Genomic DNA, 23204 nt, shown 5'->3' on the forward strand with positions numbered 1-23204 from the left:
CATGGTCGATATAGTTAAATCATGGTATCCACAGATTAACCATGGTTTTGCTACTAACCATAGTTTAACCATGGTGTTTGTAGTAAAACTGTGGTTATATAAATTGTATGTTAATTATTACACTAAAAAAAAAATGTTACTACACTTTTACTATAATAAAACCACAATGCATACTTATATGACCGCCATCAGTTCGTAGCAGTGAATGAAGATGTATCCTATCGATCACAAGTGCAGTATGGAGTACCTCAAGGCTCAGTACTAGGGCCGCTACTCTTCACGCTTTATATGTTACCCTTGGGAGATATCATCAGGAAACATGGCGTTAGCTTTCACTGTTATGCTGATGATACTCAGCTCTATATTTCTTCGCAGCCCGGTGAAACACACCAATTTGAAAAACTAGTGGATTGCATAGTCGATATAAAAAACTGGATGACGAGTAATTTCTTACTGCTAAATTCTGAAAAAACAGAGGTGTTAATTATAGGACCTAAAAACTCCGCTTGTAATAACCTAGAACACTGTCTAAGACTTGATGGTTGCTTTGTCGATTCTTCGTCATCAGTTAGGAACCCAGGTGTGCTATTTGATCGCAATCTTTCCTTAGAAAGCCACGTTTCTAGCATTTGTAAAACTGCATTTTTCCATCTCAAAAATATATCTAAATTACGGCATATGCTCTCAATGTCAAATGCAGAAATGTTAATCCATGCATTTATGACCTCAAGGTTAGATTATTGTAATGCTTTATTGGGTGGTTGTTCTGCACGCTTAGTAAACAAACTACAGCTAGTCCAAAATGCAGCAGCAAGAGTTCTTACTAGAACCAGGAAGTATGACCATATTAGCCCGGTCCTGTCAACACTGCACTGGCTCCCTATCAAGCATCGTATAGATTTTAAAATATTGCTTATTACTTATAAAGCCCTGAATGGTTTAGCACCTCAGTATTTGAATGAGCTCCTTTTACATTATAATCCTCTATGTCCGCTACATTCTCAAAACTCAGGCAATTTGATAATACCTAGAATATCAAAATCAACTGCAGGCGGCAGATCCTTTTCCTATTTGGCGCCTAAACTCTGGAATAACCTACCTAACATTGTTCGGGAGGCAGACACACTCTTGCAGTTTAAATCTAGATTAAAGACCCATCTCTTTAACCTGGCATACACATAACATACTAATATGCTTTTAATATCCAAATCCGTTAAAGGATTTTTAGGCTGCATTAATTAGGTAAACCGGAACCGGAAACACTTCCCATAACACCTTATGTACTTGCTACATCATTAGAAGAATGGCATCTACGCTAATATTTGTCTGTTTCTCTCTTGTTCCGAGGTCACCGTAGCCACCAGATCCAGTCTGTATCCAGATCAGAGGGTCACTGCAGTCACCTGGATCCAGTACGTATCCAGACCAGATGGTGGATCAGCACCTAGAAAGGACCTCTACATCCCTGAAAGACAGCGGAGACCAGGACAACTAAAGCCCCAGATACAGATCCCCTGTAAAGACCTTGTCTCAGAGGAGCACCAGGACAAGACCACAGGAAACAGATGATTCTTCTGCACAATTTGACTTTGCTGCAGCCTGGAATTGAACTACTGGTTTCGTCTGGTCAGAGGAGAACTGGCCCCCCAACTGAGCCTGGTTTCTCCCAAGGTTTTTTTTCTCCATTCTGTCACAGATGGAGTTTCGGTTCCTTGCCGCTGTCGCCTCTGGCTTGCTTAGTTGGGGACACTTCATCTACAGCGATATCGTTGACTTGATTGCAAATAAATGCACAGACACGATTTAACTGAACAGAGATGACATAACTGAATCCAATGATGAACTGCCTTTAACTATCATTTTTTCATTATTGACACTGTTTTCCTAATGAATGTTGTTCAGTTGCTTTGACGCAATGTATTTTGTTTAAAGCGCTATATAAATAAAGGTGACTTTGACTTTGACTTTGTATAACACACAATAAACACCATGCTAAATCCACATGATTAATAATGGTTTATAAGTCTTATATCTTGACATTATTTATTTAAAATATATACAGTATCTTACTATCTTATTGATATTACAATAAATATAGTTAAAATCAAAAGTGCCATATTACACATTCATCTGATCAGATATTTGATACGATGGCGGTTTAAGGAAAAATAATATTTTTATTTTCATTATTATTGTTGTAGTTATAGTGGTATTTGCCTGCTTTGAGTAAAGTAACAAAACAACAATGCCAACATATGAGACTTATATTATATCTAAGGGAAACATTGTATTGTAAGTTAAGTGGATGCATTATATTTGTTGCGTATAAATCATAAATCATATAAATCATAATCTTAAATGCTATAACCACAAATAAGTAAACATTATAACACATTAAAACTGTTGTTATGATTACTCATGAGATGATATGACATATTACAAAGTTTTTTTTCTAATACATTATGCATTCATTATAATGCCATAAGAATACTCTTATAATTTGTTTTAAATACGGGCTTCATAGGAAGTGTTACCGTTAAGTTTAATCGATAATGTACTTCTTCACTGATGTTATACAATATCCTTATACAAATGAAAAAAATGTTTACAGCATCTAATGCTTTTATCTTGCAGTGAAACGCATCTAAGAAGATGAATAAAATCAAGTGAGCCACAGAGATGACATCGTCCAAGAGCACAGGCATGTATTTTTCTTTTCTGCTTTGGTAAGAACACTATTAACTCAAAGAAAGTATATGTAAACATTTAAACATCATAGACTAATAATGAACAAGAGTGCAGATTAAGTAACAAATATATAAATGAAAACCACCCAAGATCAGTAAACGATCTTTAACCATTACTGTATTCGTTTTATATTAAGGGAGTTCATCCAGAGGCAGTGAGTGAACTGTGTGTCCTGAAACCAGAATCATTTGGCAAGAATGGAATCAATTCTATCCCATAAAAGGCTTACACAGGTAATTCACAACTCTTGTTTGTTTTTGTGTGTGCGCACAGCTATACCTTAATGTCTTCACGACTCATCATTTGTGTTCATTTCTTTAGGTCCCCTTCCAGATCCTGATATCTTGGCTTCTAGTGCAAAACTAAGTCAGATTAATCCCAAGCCTTTGCTGCCACACATACTTGAGGGCATGTCAGAAGTAGAGTTGTACTTCTTGGCAGTCCACTTTCATACCAATGTCCCCTAGCTGCAGGTGTTCCTGATGTTAATTTTCCCCCACTACCTGTGCTTGGTTTTCAGTTTGGCTGTAATTTTAAAATAGTCCAGACGGACGAGTGCATGATCCATCTGAAACATTCCAGTTTGGACTAGTGGAGGTAAAAAGCACCTCTGCTGAAAACATTGCTCAGGTTCCATTTATGAAAATTCAAAGAGGACTAGCCAAACTTAAAGAGACCCATACGTACTACTGGAAGGTACAAGGTCAGACTGCAGTCACTGGTCTACACTGTTGTGACTTTGTGACTGACACAAAATCAGATCTCACAATACATATGATCTGGCGAGATGATGCCTTCATAGCATCAATGAAACTACTATTATAACGTTTACCTGGATGTGTATCTTTCAGTGGTATGAATGGACAGATTCTGTTAATATTATAGTATGAACCTAAGATTTATGTTTAAATTCATAGTAAATATATACTTTATGTAGTTGAGTAGTATGTAGCATATTTTGTAGTAGATCTTTTGTAAAATTTAAGATACATCACAAATTATAACAATAAATATATTGTACTTGCTATTAATTCGAAATATGCACATACCAAGGTGAATACTTTTTTGTATTAAATCTTCTGTAATGTATATGATATGCATATTCTTTACTAGTTGTGTATATTTACATTTGATACATTGTATGATATAAAAAAGAAGATTTTTCATGAGTTATTATAAAAATACTTTTCATTTTCAACTATTTCATTGTGTCTGTCAAATTATTTTCACAGACATTTTATTTAAATAATTTCATTATACAAAATATTAAATTTTACATTACAATAAATCTTTTTTTAAAAATACGTAAAAACATTTAATGATGGTTGGTATTAAAGGTATGCACTGCAACTAACTGAAAAGGTAAAAAAAAAATTATAAATAAAAAACTACTATCAAATGTTAACACTGTAACACTACTATTGTAATAACCACAGTCATTCTTAAAAATCTATTATACTAATATACATTCACTGCTCAAGAAACATTGGTCCCTGATAATAAACCATAAAACAGCAATTATGCGAGATCTGATTAATTTTTCCCGACAAGGTGAGTGGCACAACAGAATCCCAGATGTGTATTTCCTTGACCCTTCTAATCACCTTTTCCACCAGAAGTCTGAGGCGTGCAGTGGCCTGTTTTTTTTTCACAGTCCTGTTTGCTGAACTGCTTGGCACATTTGAAAGGTGGAATGATCCGTCTAGCACCAACACTGGAGAGCATATCTTCAATAGTGAACCCCTTGTCTGCCATAACCACATCTCCACTGCACCACACAGAGCTACCCCAACCAGACCTTTGAATGTGGTAGTGCACTTATAACTTCAGAGTGGAGTTTCAGTGATGTAGGGCTTTCACAGCAGATTTCTGTACAGTCCAGGATGAAATGCAGGTTTGGATTGAACAAACGGTAATTCTCTGGCATGGAGGAGCTTATTTGTTGCCTGGACATCTAAATGGGTACTGAATCCAGGTAATCGTCCTGCTCAGAATAGCCACGCTTACCCAGAATATGTCAGCGATAACTTGATTGACTGAAACAAACAAATATATATTTAATTATAAGACAGAACCATTGTTTTTACAAAATCATTTAATTCAACAACTAGTGTTAGACTCATACAGGTATTTTATAATTAGACCAAGATTTCAATCTATTAGCTTGAAAGAATTCGCTTTACCCAGACGTAAAGTGACCATGGTTTTATTATAGTAAAAGTGTAGTAACATGTTTTTTTGTGTGTAATGATTAACGTACCATTTTATAACCACAGTTTTACTATAAACACCATGGTTAAACTATGGTTAGTAGCAAAACCATGGTTAATCTGTGGATACCATGATTTAACTATATCGACCATTTGTTTTTTTTTTGTTTTTTTTGTTTTTTGATAGTAAAACCATGGTTATTTTCCGTAAGGGAAATTTACTACTTGGCCAAAATAAAAGCTTGCTAGTTGCAATATGGCTAACTAACTTTTTAAACGTGCACACAAGACTCTCGAAAAGCATGTTCTCTTCCCTATATAACTTAATTAGTGTAACATTTGAATAAAACTGTTAAAATATAAAATATCAGACGCTGCTTACCTCCTTTTGCCATCAATCAACAATTATATACCACTTCCTGTGAACGGCGTGCGTGTGACGTCACATGGGGCGGGGCAACGCGATACTCCACCTGAGTTCGTTTTGTCTGATGACTTTTTGTCTGAGTCCGTTTTGTCTGATGACTTTTTGTCTGAGTCTGTTTCGTCTGATGCCTAACGTTAATTGTATGAGACCTGACACCTGACATCATTTTTCCTGAGACCTGAAGCTTTTCAGTCAGAAACGCGATGCCGTTTTGTCCGATAACTGAAGCCTTTTAGTCTGAGGCATGACGCCTTTTCATTTGATGACTGAGGTCTGAGGATGTCCTAAAATGTACACCGTACTAGAGGCTTGTACCCAAGCGTGAGGGTTAGATGTATTGAAAATCACTCAATAATTGTAAAATCTCTAATCTTACAATATTTGGCTCAATAACACTGTTCAAAGTTCAGCCTTAACAAATAGAGCTTATAGCTTGATTTTATCTTAGATTTTACAAAAAAATTACTACACACTTGTTTGATTCTCAGTCTTTGTCTTTAGAAAGACAGACAAACATGAAGAGACCATAAATCTAAAATAACGTGTACTTTGCATTTGCTCTGGGTTTGCCCAACCCCCAAACTTTCTCACAGTCAAACAGATTCTCAAAGGAATGCACCTAGTGAAATCTTAGCTCAGAAACAAAAGAAAATTGTGTCCAATCCCATATAGTAGTCACAAAAATCTTCAGATTGAGCAATGATTTGACCCATGCTTACAGTATGTGCTTGCAGTTCATTGAATGTTTATAGCAGCAAAACCTATAACTGGTTTCCTGTTTGGCTGGTTGCTGTGCACACACAATGCACATGCCAGGACTGCTGTAGCCACAGGGCCAAATCAAGAGTTTATCTTCAGAAAGATCAGTGATAACCATATGATAACCATTCATTCTGAACAAGTGGCTCAGGAGGCCCTCCAGAGACCAGTAACAAAAAGTATTTAAAATTATACTATTTTTAATGTAATATAATTTATATTATAACAGTCTTATAATATGTTAAATTACGATGGCCAAGAATGACCTTTAGTCTCATGACGATTCAGCATTGATTTAGAAGAAGAAAGAAAGTTGTAGAAAAATAAGAAGCATGATCAGAATGTAGAAAGAGGGAATGTGTACGTAGAAAGAATTTGGAAGCACTATTAATGCCGGGGAAAGAGAAAAACAGGAGGTTAGAAGCTAGAACTGTTAGGAAAGGAAAATGAAAGCAATAATGATCAAACTAATGATAAAATAACCTCTTTATCTTCTATTTGTGCAGAAATATTTAATGAGACAAATTAAAATGTCCAGAATTTACCAACTAAAATTATTAATCTGATTGCAATATCTTGAATGAACCAAATCCTTCCAAGACCATAAGATGTTTTACATTTGATTTAATTAATCTGTAACCCTTTTCCTTCCAACAAAACCACAGACAAATTGGCGTTAGTGTTAGTGAACAAAATCATCCCTCTCTGGGAAGGACAATGCATATGGAATGTAATCAGAGAACAAATTTTTACTGGACATGTGATTAAACTTGTTTGTAATGTAAAAATCAGTTAGAGATTCACAAATCTTTACAGATGGCAGAGATGGAAATGGTCAAATGTATGAGTAGGATAAGAAAATGCCAATCACTAAGCTAACAATACAGCACAAAATCTGGCAAACTAATGCCCTGAGCACAGATATGACTAGTGTAAATAGATTTTCCCATTAGATCTAAGTGTCATAACGCAAGCAACACAGCATACAGTGTAAACTCAGTAGTAACAGCCAACATACTCTGACTGCGCTGACCATTGACATTCAGTTTATTTTGGCCTTTTGTTTACAAAACATGATCATGGCAATGATATTTGCTCCTGATTGTATGCAATCACAGCCAAATTAAGATACACCAATCTTCAAGAAATTTGTGGAAAGGCTCAAGGTTAAGCTGTTTTTCTCTCTGTCTGTTTTCTTTTCAGGTCTTTTTGCCTGAATTACTGCAGCAATGCGGCGTGGCTTGGAGTCTATCAGTCTGTGGCACTGCTCAGGTGTTATGAGAGCCCAGGTTGCTCTGATAGTGGCCTTCAGCTCTTCTGCATTGTTGGGTCCGGCATATCGCATCTGCCTCTTCAAAATACCCCAAAGATTTTCTATGTTGTTAAGGTCAGGCGAGTTTGCAGGCCATTTAAGAACAGGGATACCATGATCCTTAAACCAGGTACTGGCAGCTTTGGCACTGTGTGCAGGTGCCAAGTCCTGTTGGAAATGAAATCTGCAACTCCATAAAGTTGGTCAGCAGTAGGAAGCATGGGGTGCTCTAAAACTTCCTGGTATATGGCTGTGTTGGACACAGTGGACCAACACCAGCAGATGACATTGCATCCCAAACCATCACTGACTGTGGAAACTTTACACTGGACCTCAAGCAACGTGGATTGTGTGCCTCTCCTCTCTTCCTCCAGACTCTGGGACCCTGATTTCCAAAGGAAATGCAAAATTTACTTTCATCAGAGAACATAACTGTGTACAACTCAGCAGCAGTCCAGTCCTTTTTAAAGCGAGACGCTTCTGACGCTGTCTGTTGTTCAAGAGTGGCTTGACACAAGTGTAGCCCTATGGGAATTTTGGGTATTTCCTAAAATCATTATTTTTATTTTGTTTATTTTCTTTAAAATGTAAATTTCATGATGTTAAAAATGTTTAAATAATGTTTGTGTGTGTTAAAAATTGAGTTAGTTTAAATGTATATACCCGGAAGTAAGATCCAATCAGGAATCGGGGTGAGAGGTCGCGAGATGGAGGAAGAGGAGATTGGGAGGAGAAGATGGAGAGACAGGGGTTTCCGGCAAGATGGCGGACCAGGTGCGTCATAACTTCTGAGCGCTCTCTGCTTGTCCCAAATTTTAAATAACTTAACCGTCCAACTGCCTTTAAAAGACCTTTCATGGTTTATACTCTCTTGAAATTCATCGTTGAGAAAGAATTGAGCCATGAAACCGTCTCCAGCCCACCGAGACACGGTCGCTAACCAACACAGCTATGCAGCAAAGATGGAAACTTCGACTGAGAGCCTCAAAAGAAAAGACCCATTCTCTCCAGTTAAAAACCAACCAACCACCAAAATGAAGGACTCTACTAAAGATGAAGGTACGAAAGCCGTCCTAGAAGCGATAAAAAATCTCACTGATAAAGTGGATGACCTTGGCTCCCAAATAAAACAGAACTCAGTTATGCTAGCTAGCATGGCTAAAGCAGTGGAGTTTAATGCGGCGGAGATCAAAGACTGCAAAACTCAGCTACAAACCACGGAGCGGGAGGTGTCAGTGATTAAAAAAGACAACGCTATGTTAATGGAAAGAGTCCTGGAGTTGGAACGGTACAAGCGCCGTTGGAACCTTACAATCCGAGGGATAAAGGAATGTGAAGGAGAAAACACACGAGAAATGGTTGCCAACTTGCTGATAAAAATCTCACCTGCATGGGCTCCGAACATAAACCACATCGTGGACTCGGCTCATCGACTGGGAAGACGTGAGGCGAACAGGACCAGGATTTAGATCGAGACAGATTACATCGAGACGCGTTGTGGAAGATGACCAAGGATTCCTCCATCTGCAAAGAACTTGGGATTGGATTTATCGAAGACCTCTGCAAGGCTGACAGGGAGGCTCGAGTAACGCTGTGGCCGAAGATACAAGAAGCACGGGCGGCTGGGAAACGAGCTTACTACAGAAGAGGAGACGGTTACATTGATGGACACAGAATCACTTAATACCTGAGGTATACTGATAGATAAAACCTAAAATTCACAAGCACTAAATAGGGTCTTTATTTCCCCTATGATAATAAGGTTGGATGGTTAAGTTAAGTTATATTTTCTAAGATATTGAAGGGACATTGCCCACACTTATCTTTGCGGGCTTCTGTTTTTTTCATTTTTGATTTCTCTTCAGTTAGTTAAACTTGTTACTGTTTACTAGCGGTTGCTAGTTGTTTAAAATGAATGTTGATTTTTCTTGTATTTCCTTGAATGCTAGGGGCTTAAGAGATATTACTAAGAGAAAATCTATTTTTTTGTTTTGTAAGGGCGAGAAAGCCAAATTTGTTTTATTACAAGAAACACACTCAAAACAGGAAGATGAAAAATTCTGGACCAATCAATGGGGGGATAAAATCATTTTTGACCATGGCTCCACGAAATCAGCTGGACTGGCCATTTTGTTTTGTAACTCTCCTGGCAAATTGGTGGCCTCTAAACTTAGTAACAGTGGTCACTGGCTAATCTGTGTTCTGAATATTGATGACCAGTATTGTATTCTTGCTAATATCTATGGCTTTAACAACCCAGCTCAAAATAAATTATTACTTACAGAGCTTTCAGACAATATTAAAAATCTAAAACTCACCTACCCACTTGCAAATATAATTGTGGGAGGAGACTACAATATGGTTTATGATGAACATCTGGATAAATACCCCTTTAAGTGTCAACACAGCTCTCATAACCCTGCCTTATCTAATTTCTGTGGCAATCATAACTTAATAGACCCCTGGAGCCTTGTACACCCCAATGTTAGACAATACACCTGGTTCAAACCGAATAATACAGTAAAATCCAGGATTGACTTCTGGCTAATTTCGGCTTCAATGATGTGTTCTGTCTCAGACTGCTGTATGTCAGCAGCTCCTCTGTCTGATCACTCGGTCATTAAGTTGGTCTTTAAGCCTCCTGGTGGCGGATGCAGAAATAAGGGCTATTGGAAATTCAATTCATCTTTATTAAATTGTCAAGCATATTGTGATGGTATTAAATCTCTAATTACTGAAGTGATGACTGATAACACTATAATTTCCTATGTTTCAAAGTGGGAGTTTCTAAAATTCAAATTTCGAGATTTCTCCATTCATTTTGGGAAATCATTTCACAAAAATAACAAACTAGCAGAACTTAATTTAATTAAAGAAATATTGTAATAAGGCACTACCAAATGATAATCATTTTCAATCAATGTTAATGATTGAAGATGTTGAAAGAAGCACAGCTTATTTCTGCCGATTAGAAAAAAGACGGCAAGAGAGAAATTCAATTAAAACTTTATTAATTCAAAACCAACTATGTACAGATCCAACCTTGATTAAAAAGGAATTGACTTCTTTTTACAGTAAGCTATACTCGTCTACCTTCTCTGCGATTGATTCAGACTCTTTTTTCAACCATATTAAGGATCTTATACCCTGTATTGAAGATGATTTTGTAGAGTTATGTGAAGCTGATATCACTATTCTTGAACTAGATAGAGCTGTAGAAAACCTATCTTTAAATAAATCTCCCGGCTGTGATGGCCTTACTTCCAATTTCTACCGACACTTCTGGGATCTATTAAAAAATCCGTTCATTCTCATGTTAAAGGAAGCAACCGACAATTTATCTTTTCCGCCCACTATGAAACAAGGAATAATTACTTTAATCCCAAAACCCGGTAAAGACTCCAAAATATTGGATAACCTTAGACCTATCACGTTATTGAATACTGATTATAAAATTGTAACCCTTGCTTATGCTAATAGATTAAAAAGTAAACTAGATACAATTATAAGTGACTCCCAATCCGGATTTATGAAAGACAGATCAATCCACAAAAACATCCGTTTGGTGATCGATCTCCTAGATTATAATCATTTAATAGAGGATGATGGTTTTATTTTATTTCTCGACTTTTATAAAGCCTTTGACTCTATCGAACACCCTTTTATTTTTCAGTGTTTAAAACTTTTAGGCTTTGGAAACAAATTTCGTGCCACCATAGAGTCTCTTTATGATAATTCAAATAGCTCCATTTCGTTACCAAGTGGTACATCACCAAGATTTGCTATTAAACGGGGAGTCAAACAAGGGTGTCCTATCTCTCCTTTTCTCTTTATTATTGCCACAGAAATGCTTTCTATTTTTATTAAAAATTCAGACATTGCTCCATTGAATGTTATGGGGCTACCTGTTGTCATAAGCCAGCTTGCAGATGACACTACCATTTTTATGAAACACCTAACTGAGACCCCTAAAATAATACAAGCAATTAATACGTTCTCGAGTGCCTCTGGGCTTAAACTTAATTTGAACAAATGTGAATTAATGCCAATTCATCAAAGTGACTTAACAGAAGCATACAACATTCCAATAAGATCTGTTGTCAAATACTTAGGAATTCACATATCAAGAAACCCAGCTGAAAGTGAAAATTTGAATGTGTGGAGAATAATAACCGAATGTCAAACTAAACTTAACTCCTGGTTATTGAGAGACATTAGTTTACTTGGGCGGGTCTTCCTTACTAAGATGGAAAGTATATCCAGATGTATCTACCCGGCGTATTCGTTGGCCATCCCTAACAGAGCCATCAAAAAGGTCAACCAAATCAACTTTGATTATATTTGGAAAAAGAAAATGCACTATATTAAAAGAACAGAAATGACCAAAGAATACAAAGAAGGAGGCCTACAGGCTATTGATTTTGATTTTGATTTTATTAACGGAACACTGAAAATTAACTGGTTAAAATCTTTCCTTAACAATAAGAGCTTTTGGTATCATATCCCCAGCGAAATTTTCAAAAAGTTTGGAGGTATCGACTTCCTGTTAAAATGTGATTTTAATATCCAGAAGCTTCCGGTCAAATTATCCCTATTTCATCAGCAAGTCCTTTTATATTGGAAACTTTTGTACAACCATAATTTCACCCCGCATAACACGCCGATTTGGAACAACAGATACATTACAGTTAAAAACAAATCATTATATAAAAAGGACTGGATGGATAAAGGTATTTGGTCCTTGATTCATTTGACTGATGCAAATGGGAGTGTGATGACATACGAAAATTTTTGTCTTAAATATGATTTTTTAGTTGATCGCAATTCCTTCGCTTCCATAATGAGAGCCATTCCCATTCCTACATTAAATTTGATTCAAGAGATTGTTTTGAACTCAACTCAAATTTCCCCTTATCTTCCACATCTATTAGTTGGAAATTGTGATTTCAAGAGTATGAAAATTCCTAATAAAATGATTAGAAAGATGCTTGATGATATTACACACCCTTTATTGTCTTTTCGAAACTCAATTAAACACATCTTCACCAAAGATACTATATATTCATTACGCTCTAAATACTTAAAATTTCCCATAAATCCAAAAGCGAAAGAAATCCATTTCAAGGTTTTAAACGGTGTGTATCCATCTGGTGAATTATTACGACAGAGGTGTGGTTTTGAAACGAACAATTGTGTATTCTGTGATGATATTGAAACTTCTGTTCATTTATTTTTTTCAATGTATGCACTCTGAAGGTCTCTGGACTGATATCCATGACTGGCTGCACACAAAGATCCGTACTGAACCTTTTTCTCAGAATGACATTGTTTATGGAGTTGTATTGGACAATAATGAATGGGACTTCCTGGTAAATAATATAATTATTCTTGCAAAATTTTACATTCACAAATGTAAATATATGAAGGTGAAACCTAGGTTCTATGTATTTCATAACGAGTTTCTTTCTTTCACCAAAGCCCTTAACATAATGAAAAGTAAACAAGCAATGAAACTTCTTAATTTAATTGAAAAATATACTTTGCGATCAAAGCCCTAGCTGTAATTTTTATTTTATTATTTATTTTAATTCAATTCATTTTATTTATTTATTTTTTTATTTTTATTTTTGTGTGTGTGTTTTGTTGTTGTTGCACCTGCTCCTGTGGAATGTTGAAAAGAATGTAAGCCATATTGTTTGTATATGAGTTTGTTGAATAAAAAAAAAAAAAAAAAAAAGATGGAGAGACATGAGTGAGAATCGCGCTGACTGTCACGTTAGAAATTTGGTAAAACACCAAGTTAATGTTTGTGATAGTAGATGTACTTGTAGACTGCACGAAGAGTGAGTTACAGACATTTCTATAGAAGTTTACAGCGTGAAATTTGATGGTTTTGAGGAACTCGATTAGAGTTTTCCACGAGGAGAAAGAGTGAACTGCTAGTCAGCTCGATTTAGTTACAAGGACTTTGCCAGCGAGTAGCCTGCTCGGTTGCCCTTTTGTACATCGTCTGAAAAAATGCACTCATCTCCTGCACCATTCCCTGCTTAGGTGTCAGACAACGTCTTCAATCACCAGCATCGCAAGCATCGCGTTGCCGCGGCGTGAACGACGACACGCCTATCAGCAGTACAACAGCAGTGAGTTTTTTTTTCTGCGCCACGGCGCGAAGCGGCCATTGTGTTTAAGGTCTCCCCGCTCCCAAGCCACACTTCAGGCCTGCAACGTGTCCTCCTATGACTGTTGGGGTATTCATTTTATTTCACTGAGTGGCCATTTAGTCATTTTGCCGGCTTAGTTTTAATTTTGGGGTTATTTAATTGTGTTTCATTTGAATTGCACTTGATATTTGAACTGTATGTACATACTATATTTTTTCCAGTAAATAGTTCAAACGAATTCCTGTTGAAGATTTGCATTACCTTGGGTTTATGACATTTATAATTTAGATACTTGAGGCAAGATATTGAGTTTACAGTGGACTGGTTTAAAGTGAAAGTATTTATCACTACTGATTAAGATAAGTGACCTGTGAATTGATGTTTATTTCACTTACAGTATTGATAGCCATTTAAAAGGGGTGGAAAATTAATGTAACTATAAAAGTTAATGTTTATTTAACCCAGCACTTGAGAAACCTGCATAAAATTAGTGTTTTACTTTAATTTGGCTATAAAGACACTGCATCACCACTTTGCATTAAGTTAAAAGCTGCTATTAAGGTAAACAGTAACAAGTAAGTAATAATTAGGGAATTACATTTAGCACATTAATTAATTTAGAGAGATCTTTTGATAAATAGGAATTCAGGGAGCGCACTCCACACTAATAGCTAGACAGGCTAGGGGGCGCTACATAAAATGGGGGCTCGTCTGGGATAGATAATTAATGCAATCAAGTAATTTGTAATTTGATGCTAATAGCGTTAGCTGTTAAAATTTTGTTAGTTTCTTAAAGAAATTAAGTCATAGGGTAATAACTATGCTAATTTAAGTTAATATCTGTTAACAATTAACCTGGATTTTGTCATTAGCTTTTTCAAGAAATAGAAGTTAAATAGTTTAAGCTAAAACCCTAAAAGAAAATGGAGGCTAAGTGTAGCACAGCAGAATTAGTTCAAGAGCTCAAAGACTGGTGCAGAAGAGAAGAGTTGGATGATGCACATTCCCTCATGGTACTGATTCCAGAAGACGTTGCGAATGCCCAGATTGAAGAAGCCCTAGGAACTATCAAAGCCTTAGGGCGAGTGCGAGTGAGAGGACGGACTGTTAGTCTGAAGCTGGATAGCCACAGGGTGCTATGCGAGTGTAAAGAGACGGTGGACCCCACCAAAGTCCCTCCTGAACTGTTGCCAGAAGGCAAGTGGACGATTGTTATTGCTTATGAAAGTCCTACTCCTTCGAGCCCATTAAAGAGTTTGTTGGAAGAACCTCCTGAGAGTGGCTCAGCGGAGTCTATTATTCGTGCGATGGGTGACTTGTTGACTAAGATGGGGACAACATCAGGTGACAACAGCAGTTACCGTCGTCTGAGAGTGTTCTCAGGTACCTTGCCAACTCCAGTTGGAGAAGAGTCTCTTGAACACTGGTTAGAACATGCACGCCTGATGGTCAAGGAGAGTGAGTGTTCCACTAAGGAGAAACGACGACGTATCATGGAAAGTCTGAAAGGTCCTGCGCTAGCTGTTGTAAAGGCTGTGCGGACTACTGATCCAGAGGTTAGTCCTGCTCTGTGTTTAGAAGCCATTGAGAGTGCTTTTGGGTCTGCTGAGACCGGTGAAGACCTGTTAGCAGCTGCTGAGAGGTGCTATTTACTCCTATATGATGCTTGTCCAGCTCAAACTCAGGGAGAGGAAGGAAACCCCTCCATCATTCTTGGAACTGCTGAGTGAGATCAGAAGTGAAGAAGAGTACGAGTCATCGAGGACAAAGCTGAACACCTCTGTTCAGAGAGTTCACACAAACCCTCTTATAGAGGGGTGGTGCTAGCGCAGTGGATAAGACACATGTCTTTGGTGTGAGAGACCCGGGTTCGAATCCACTGTGAGACACCAATGTGTCCCTGAGCAAGACACTTAACCCCTAGTTGCTCCAGAGGTGTGTGACCTCTGACATATGTGGCAATTGTAAGTCGCTTTGGATAAAAGCATTAGCTAAGTGAATAAGTGAATAAATGTACAGACAATAGACAGGATGATGTTGAGCGTTTGAGAACAGAAATTCAAGAACTCAAGTCAAAGTTCACTGCCTAACAAGGTTGTAGCAGATAGCTAAGGACCTGTGTCAATGACAAAGATGCACACCCCAGAGACAGGTAGTGATAGTGAAGTAGCTGTTTTGAAAAAGCAAGTGAAAAACCTGCAAAAGCAAATGACAGGCCATAAGCTAAAAGTCTCTGAATTAAGCTAAGTCTCTGAACGCCTACTTCAGTTCTTCGAGTAGAGCCATCAAGACAAACCCATGGTGATAATAGAAAGCAACCATCTAACGACTCGGATGGGAACTTTTGTTATCGCTGTTTGGTGAAAACGGCCATTACTCTGCCAAATGCCAGAATGCAGAATCTATCTTCTCAAGCATCAGGTGATTGTCACACAGTGTGCTCCGCTAAGAAAAGTGAAGTAACCACCCTTGAAAGAGGCATTTCTCCAGGACTGATCGGGCCCTGTTCAATCATCCCAGTGAAGATAAATGGCCAGCACTGTGATGCACTTCTGGATAGTGGCTCTCAAATCACAATTATCTTTGAGCCCTGGTATGAGCACCACTTATCTGATGTCCCAATCCAGCCAGTGTCAGGGTTGGCGATATGGGGTTTAAGCGAAACCAGCTACCCCTACCTGGGATGTGTCGTAGTGGAGATGGAATTTCCAGAGAAGGTTGCTTTCCATTGTGATGTCTCCAGCCAGTACAGGTGGAAACACACCTGACCAAAAAGACACAGGATGCCTACGCTCAAGGGCCTGGGTGTGTCACTGATGTGATTTCTGCAATGCTTTTCTCAACCTGTCTTAATGTTGTTTTTTCAGGTCACCGCTCTACTCGACTCATCAACTAGTGCTGCCCACTCTGCAAAGACATTGGAGTTTGCTCCAAGGGACTAGGCAAGGACTGAAAGGAATGAAATTATTTCCTTACGAAATGAATTATTTGTGAAGCCAAACACTCAGTAACTCTCGGAATGCAAATGAAATCAATTGCTCCATTAACCCTTTGTGTCCTGGGTAGATCCTTCCCCCCTGGGTAACATGGTCCAGGTCACTAAAAGTTGACAGATAAATGCCAAGAACTGAAGTTGCTATGCTCACATAAAACATTTACTGTATCTTCAGGATTCATGATCATAATCTTTTCATGTTTGGTATCATTTTAAAGGTCTCTGTGCAAATTTCACAGTAGTCATTTAAATTATGAGAAAGATCAAGCATTTGCTAAGAATTGTGTTCTGCTGAGAAGGGGGTGTGTCACCCTTTAGGGGTCTTTGTGAATGTTTAACTCCAGCCAGGTTTGACTCTTATGTGACCACGGGAACCTATTGAACCAAAATGATCTTTGTTTTTACAACTGATTTGAAGATTTCTTTGTTGTGTGGTCGGAGTATTTAAGGGAAGTGACAAAACAATATTCTGTAGTGCGCACATTGGCTAGTTAAGTTTATTCTCTAAAACACCAGTGTTTTTTCTATCCATTTTAGACCATGTGTCTTAAATTAGGATAACTGTTACATGTGTGACTAGGGTTGTAACGATATACCAGTATGACGATATACCGTCATATAAACATGTACGATTATCATACCATGTACATTTGCTTATCTATGGTATTGAGAGAAAATAACAGACACAGAATCTCACCTGCGCCTAGGCAACAACTTTCCACCTAAGGGGCCATTCACATATCACGCCTTAAAACGCGTGGAAAACGCCTTCGGGCACTTGCGCTCCTGAGGCGTCTGCTGTTGCTAAGCAACCATGACCTGCTCTCTCCATGAAAACGTGACGTGGAAATTTCAGCAATGGATAAATGGATTTGCAGCACCCAAAATTGCTTGCAGTAGCTCTGCTACTAAATTAATTTAAAAATGGCAATCCATAAACAGCTATGATCAGCTCTTCCTTCATCTTGTCTGAGCTTTCAACGTGGTTATTTGTCCTTGAAAGTAGACAGTTTGCAAAAACTGTGGTCGGAAAGCGGCTGCAAAATGAGGAAACGCATCGAACATGTTTACATCATCATCATCACCGTGCAGATACAGCCATGTCCCGTTTATAATTTAAGGTTAATGCATTATGATTTCTCTGATGCGGAGTGAAGCACAGAATTCAGTCATGACAATGAATTTACAGTAGCTAGCTAACGTTACTCTACAGATGTCACATAAAATGTGTGATTTGATGGATTGATGAATACAAAAAACAAAGCTGTAAAATAATGAAAAAAGCACTGCTATATAAATATATAGGCTAATCTGTTTGTTTTGCATGTCTCTGTGAATGAGCGGCGTTGTCATGTACTACATACACAAGTATGCACCAGCATGGATAAAGTGGCAGGTTTAACAGTGCCTGCTGTCTCAATATCTGAGGACATGAACACAAACAATGAGAACCTCACTGAGAGAACAATTTATAATCATTTCATCATTTTATTTGAGAAAACCACTGTCAAAAACAAATACATTGACACTCAAAGCTCTCCAATACAACCCGTCCAAATAAAAGTCTGCTTTTTAACTCGAAGAAATTGACAGAAATTACGATTGTACTATAATGTAGCCTACTTCTAAAATAATAATAATAATAATTTACATAAACATTAGGGAATATAATTTTTTCCCTCATTTTAATTTAGTAAATCTCTGTTGTGCAGCCCTTTGCGAAAATATAAAAGAAGAAAGGTTTTAAAACATCAATTAAATTTGTTAAATTTTTATGCATTTTCATTACCACAATTGTTGATAGTATATTTGTATTAAATCATATAAGTACAGAATCCAAAAAATTAAGTCAAACTAGAATTTATGAATTTAGTTATTAATGATAAATATGTTATTAAACTAATAAATAATCAAATGGCAAAATTTTCTTGTTTTTGATTAATTCAATTTGAATAAACACATTTGTTCAACCCCCCCCCCCCCCCCCCCCGCCCCCAACAATTGTTTAATACCATATACTGTGAAACCGTGGTATTTTCTGAGATGATTATCATACCGTGAAAATCACATACCGTTACAACCCTATGTGTGACTGTGTTAAATTTGTTTGTCTCCTGCGTGGATCACGTGGTCGTTTCCCATATGGCTACAGTGTCTGTGCAGGAACAAGGTTCTCACACGGTTACAATGTGATTCACAATTGCACTATCCTTTCTAAATTGGCTTATAATTGTTTCATTATGTAATTGACATGATACAATTTTACCTGACTAATAATAAATTGTTATATTTGATTTATCCTAAAATCTCCTGAAATCATTATGACTAGTAAACTGTGAGGAGGCTTTTGTTACCTCAATTGTATGGCACGTCATCGGAGACCTTCTGATTCCTGTCTATCGCTGCTGTTAGCAAGTTGTATGGAAAAAGACTACTAAAATATTTACTTTGGTTTGTTGCGCCTGATAGATCACTTAAAGAGGCAGTTTTTGTTGGCTGTACAAAATAATCGTCTGAAATCCATATCAGCAAGTTTCCTGCCCTCATCACCTGTCCTGCTCAATATAGAAACAGCATAGGCAGTTCCTTGAATTATAGTACATAGTGATAATTAGCATAGTAATTATAAATGACTTTTATTATTGTTTTGAGTCATTTAAACAAGCACTGTATTGTTTTATGTCACAGACTTATACAAAGTCTTAGAACCACATTATTTTAAAATAGATTTAACTTATCCTCTAAGCCAGGAGTTTTGCTTCTTGAAGAAGCTTATAGCATGAAGCATCCTTTAACTGGTGGAGGGATGAGCATAGCTTCTGCTTTTGGCTTTTTTAATTAAAACAGGGTTAATTCACGGTCATATTTTCAAAACCTTGTGTTAAAAGGCGATTGGGAAAACTTCCACTAGAGGGAACTCAAGCCAAACGCTCATCATCAGAGACTTGCCTCTTATGTCATTGACCAATGTAGCATTAAAGCCATGAACCGTTGCAGATTATTTTAATATACATTATCAGACTATTTCATAACAAATGATAAAGTTTGCAGTCTCAATATTAGATATTATAGAAGAGGCTACTTGTGCTATTTTTAATTGGGAGGGGAGTTTGTCTCTGGACCAGTTGGACTGCTTTCTATGTAGGTTCAGACTTCATCACCATGAGACTTGTATATTTTAATTATAATTATTGTCTACATACTACATCTAATATCTACAGTATGCCGATCACAAGGCTGAACCCCTCCCCCATGACACTGATCAGTCAAGACAGGAGAAAGCAGAAGTGCTGCTGAAGAGCATGGGAATTCTTTATCATGCATGTGCAGTCATATTCCCTTTCATATTTTTCTCTTTAATGGATTTAGGCCTTTGAAATAGTGTTCTAAATTGCCTTTTTGTAACATACATCATATGACTCAAAATGTGCATACTTTTTACTAAAACTGTACTGTATATGCATTTCACAGAATCCACATGTAATACATTTATTTTAAGTTTGGTTTCCATGATGGTGGAATAATGGTTTTAGTGGCCTGAAAATTGTAACAAATTTTCCCCTACAAACCGCTGTAACCTTTTGTAAAAAAAAATAGGTCTCTTAGACTATGATCTGTTCTCACAAAGAGCTTAGAGAAAACTGAATGTGAAAACAAATATACAATAAATCTTTGAGATAAAGATGCATGTTCAGTTCAGTTCCAGTAGCATATACTGGATTTGGCCTTTGTAGGCAAGCATTGTTTATCCAGTTTTCAGAGTTCTCCAAGATTAAAGGAATTGTTCAGTTTGATGAAAATTTACTCACCCTCTGCCATCCAAGACATAGTTTGTTACTTCATCAGAACAGATTTGGAGAAACCTAGCATTACATCAATTGCTAACCAATAGATCATCTGCAGTGAATGGGTGCCATCAGAATGAGAGAACATACAGCTGATAAAAACATCACAATAATCCACAAGTAATCCACACCACTCCAGTCCATCATTTCACTTCTTTTGAATAAAAGGCTACGTTTGTAAGAAACAAATCCATTATGAACACATTTTAACTTTAAACCATCACTTCCATAATCTATAATAACAGTTCCTCCAATGAAAAAAGTTCATCTCCTGTTGTCTTCTTAAATCAAAAGGAAACACACAGCTTTATCAATAGTACAGAATGAAGCACTGTTCACAAAAATCACTTTCCAACCAAGCAGCTGTCTGTTAGTCAATACTATGAATTCTCATGGATTCCTATTTAAAATAGATTTTGCCATAAATGTGACCATACTTGAAGGCAAAATTGTGCGGGCAAAGATGTTAATTGTCAATATTGCAGCAATGCACAAAAGTGCCACTCACACAGAGGTCATCTTCAAGTCAAACAGCTTTCTGTTTGTCGACATGGTGAATTTGAAAAATGCAAAAACTGCATATAAGAAATTCTCAATTGAACGGATTCCTATTTAAACTGGATTTTGCATGCCATTCAAATGAGATGCATGCCATTCAAAAGGTCCTTGCACACCGAGTCCAACATTTTTGCATGCAATTTTTTTGTATTCATCATCATTTCCTATCAAAATACTTGCTACGGATGCGTAAACAGAAAATTGGACCTGATCCAACTTTTTTAAAAATGTTTTATGAGGGATAACATTTCAGAGGTAGTGTTTAAACATGACTGACATGAAACGTGCAAAATATGCAAAAATTTTGTATGACACTTTCACACTGTGTGCAAACCCCTTAAGTCTTTCTCCTTCATACATGCACACACAAAACCACCACAACACCATTATTACATAGATTTTATTGTGATTAATACATTGATACATAATCGGGGATCTTCAAGAGGATTAAATGACATTTCTTTGAGCTTCCACATGGGCATCAAATACTGGAAGACCAACAATGTGCAGTTGGCCCCAGAAGGGTTTCCGAGTCCTTTGGCTCCACGATCCCACATCATGCAGAGAGCATCAGACCTTCACAGCAAGATGTCTGCTCTGACAACAGACGCACGCAGTTGGATAGAATTTTTGGGCATGTTTTCAGCTGGCCACAATGGGAAAATGCCATCTCTTGGCTTAAAACTTTAAGTCTGAACACTGCTAAAAGAGTCAATTTCCCATCAATTTCCACAGTTTTTCCAAAAACTTCTGTGTCAATGTGCCTCTTTGTAAATGTTGCAGTAACTCCTCATGATCGCTGACAGCAGTCATCCTTAAGCCCCAGAGACGGGCTCTGGTTGCACCAATCATTTCATCACCCTCGAACGCCCAGGTCACCTTATATACGGTTCCCAGGTTACCGTTGAGAAGAAGAGCCAGTCTCAAAAGACCGGCTACCTGATGAAAACTCCACGTTCACATTGGATTAGCGTTAATGTCGTGTGCATATAGAAATTTATTTACTGGAACAAATTTACAAAGAAAGTAGTGCAAACCATATCACTGTCACACATAACAGCAATATGGGAAGTAGTTATGTACACAGTACACTAATAAAAGGTATAAATATATAATTGCTATATGTATTTATATATGTATATATACTCCTTCAGATGCCCCACCCACCAAAATGGCTTCCTAAAAGACAAACAAAGGACTTGCAGGAAAGCATACGAACATGAAAAGGGCACCACATGTGAACTTGCATGTTACTCCACATTTTTACAGCAATACGGTACTGAATATTACATTAAGTATTGGCTTTTGTGTATATAGAGCCTGTGTGACTGCACAGACACTGATAAATAATGGGGTTTTGAGGTTAGATATTTCAAGTGCTTGAAATAGACGCAATGCTACAGTTGAAGAAAGTAGTAGGACTGAAAAACATTGTTTTATGACTCCAAGGAAGGTCTGGAGCTACATTTCTTTTGGAAAGTTCTACAACATTCTGATAAAGCCATTAGCGCCCTTCCTTATCCACAAAACTAGAGAACCTCAGGCTGCAAATGGTTAAAGAAAGTTTCACTGGGACACCGGAAAGAACAGCCACCCATGCTGACCATTTCCAGAAATGAGGGACAGTGTATGCTGCCTCTATCAGGGCGTCTTAGGAGCCAAGTGGAGGGTGTACAATTAGTTATTGGGGTCTAGTGATGTGGCCTTATAACCGCTTTATTGTGTGGTGTCTTATTCAAAGGCCCATATTTCAATGTCCTGCACATAGAAGTCCTCCATTTTTGAGAGCATTGGATTTCCAAAGGTCTTACACGAGTGAGTTCTGCCATGATAGAGGTCGCCATCCAACCACAGCCCGAATTCACCCCTTAAAGTACAAAATAAGAATTAATTTATATACTATACAGTGGGGGCCAAAATTACTAGAGCACTAGTATTTTCATGAACTAAAAATGGTTTTGCTGTGTCAGTAGGGGATATCAGTTTACATTTTCAACCATTCGTTTTGCCATTAATTGTAATAAACCAGTGAGATTTCTCCACACAGAGATCTGATCTCACCATCATCCAGTCTGTCTGGAATGACATGAAGAAACAGAACAAACTGAGAAAGACTCAATCCAAAACAACAGTGGCAGCGTTTTCAAGATGCTTCAAGTTAAAAGTTTTAGGCACCTGTGTAAAAATGC

The 23204-nt window shown here is 37.3% G+C and overlaps 1 protein-coding gene across 3 annotated transcripts in view; it reads right to left on the reverse strand.

The window, feature by feature from the left end:
- Positions 1–22742: 22742 nt before the first annotated feature.
- LOC132145120 (oxidation resistance protein 1-like) overlaps positions 22743–23204 on the reverse strand; it is a 62139-nt gene continuing 61677 nt past the window's right edge. For all 3 annotated transcript variants that reach the window (XM_059555864.1, XM_059555863.1, XM_059555867.1), the window contains one exon: positions 22743–22882. In XM_059555864.1, coding sequence (XP_059411847.1) covers positions 22747–22882 — 136 coding nt within the window. In that variant the 3' untranslated portion in view covers positions 22743–22746. The remainder of the gene's footprint in view (positions 22883–23204) is intronic.

This window comes from Carassius carassius, chromosome 8, assembly GCF_963082965.1.
Source record: "Carassius carassius chromosome 8, fCarCar2.1, whole genome shotgun sequence".
NCBI lineage: Eukaryota > Metazoa > Chordata > Actinopteri > Cypriniformes > Cyprinidae > Carassius > Carassius carassius.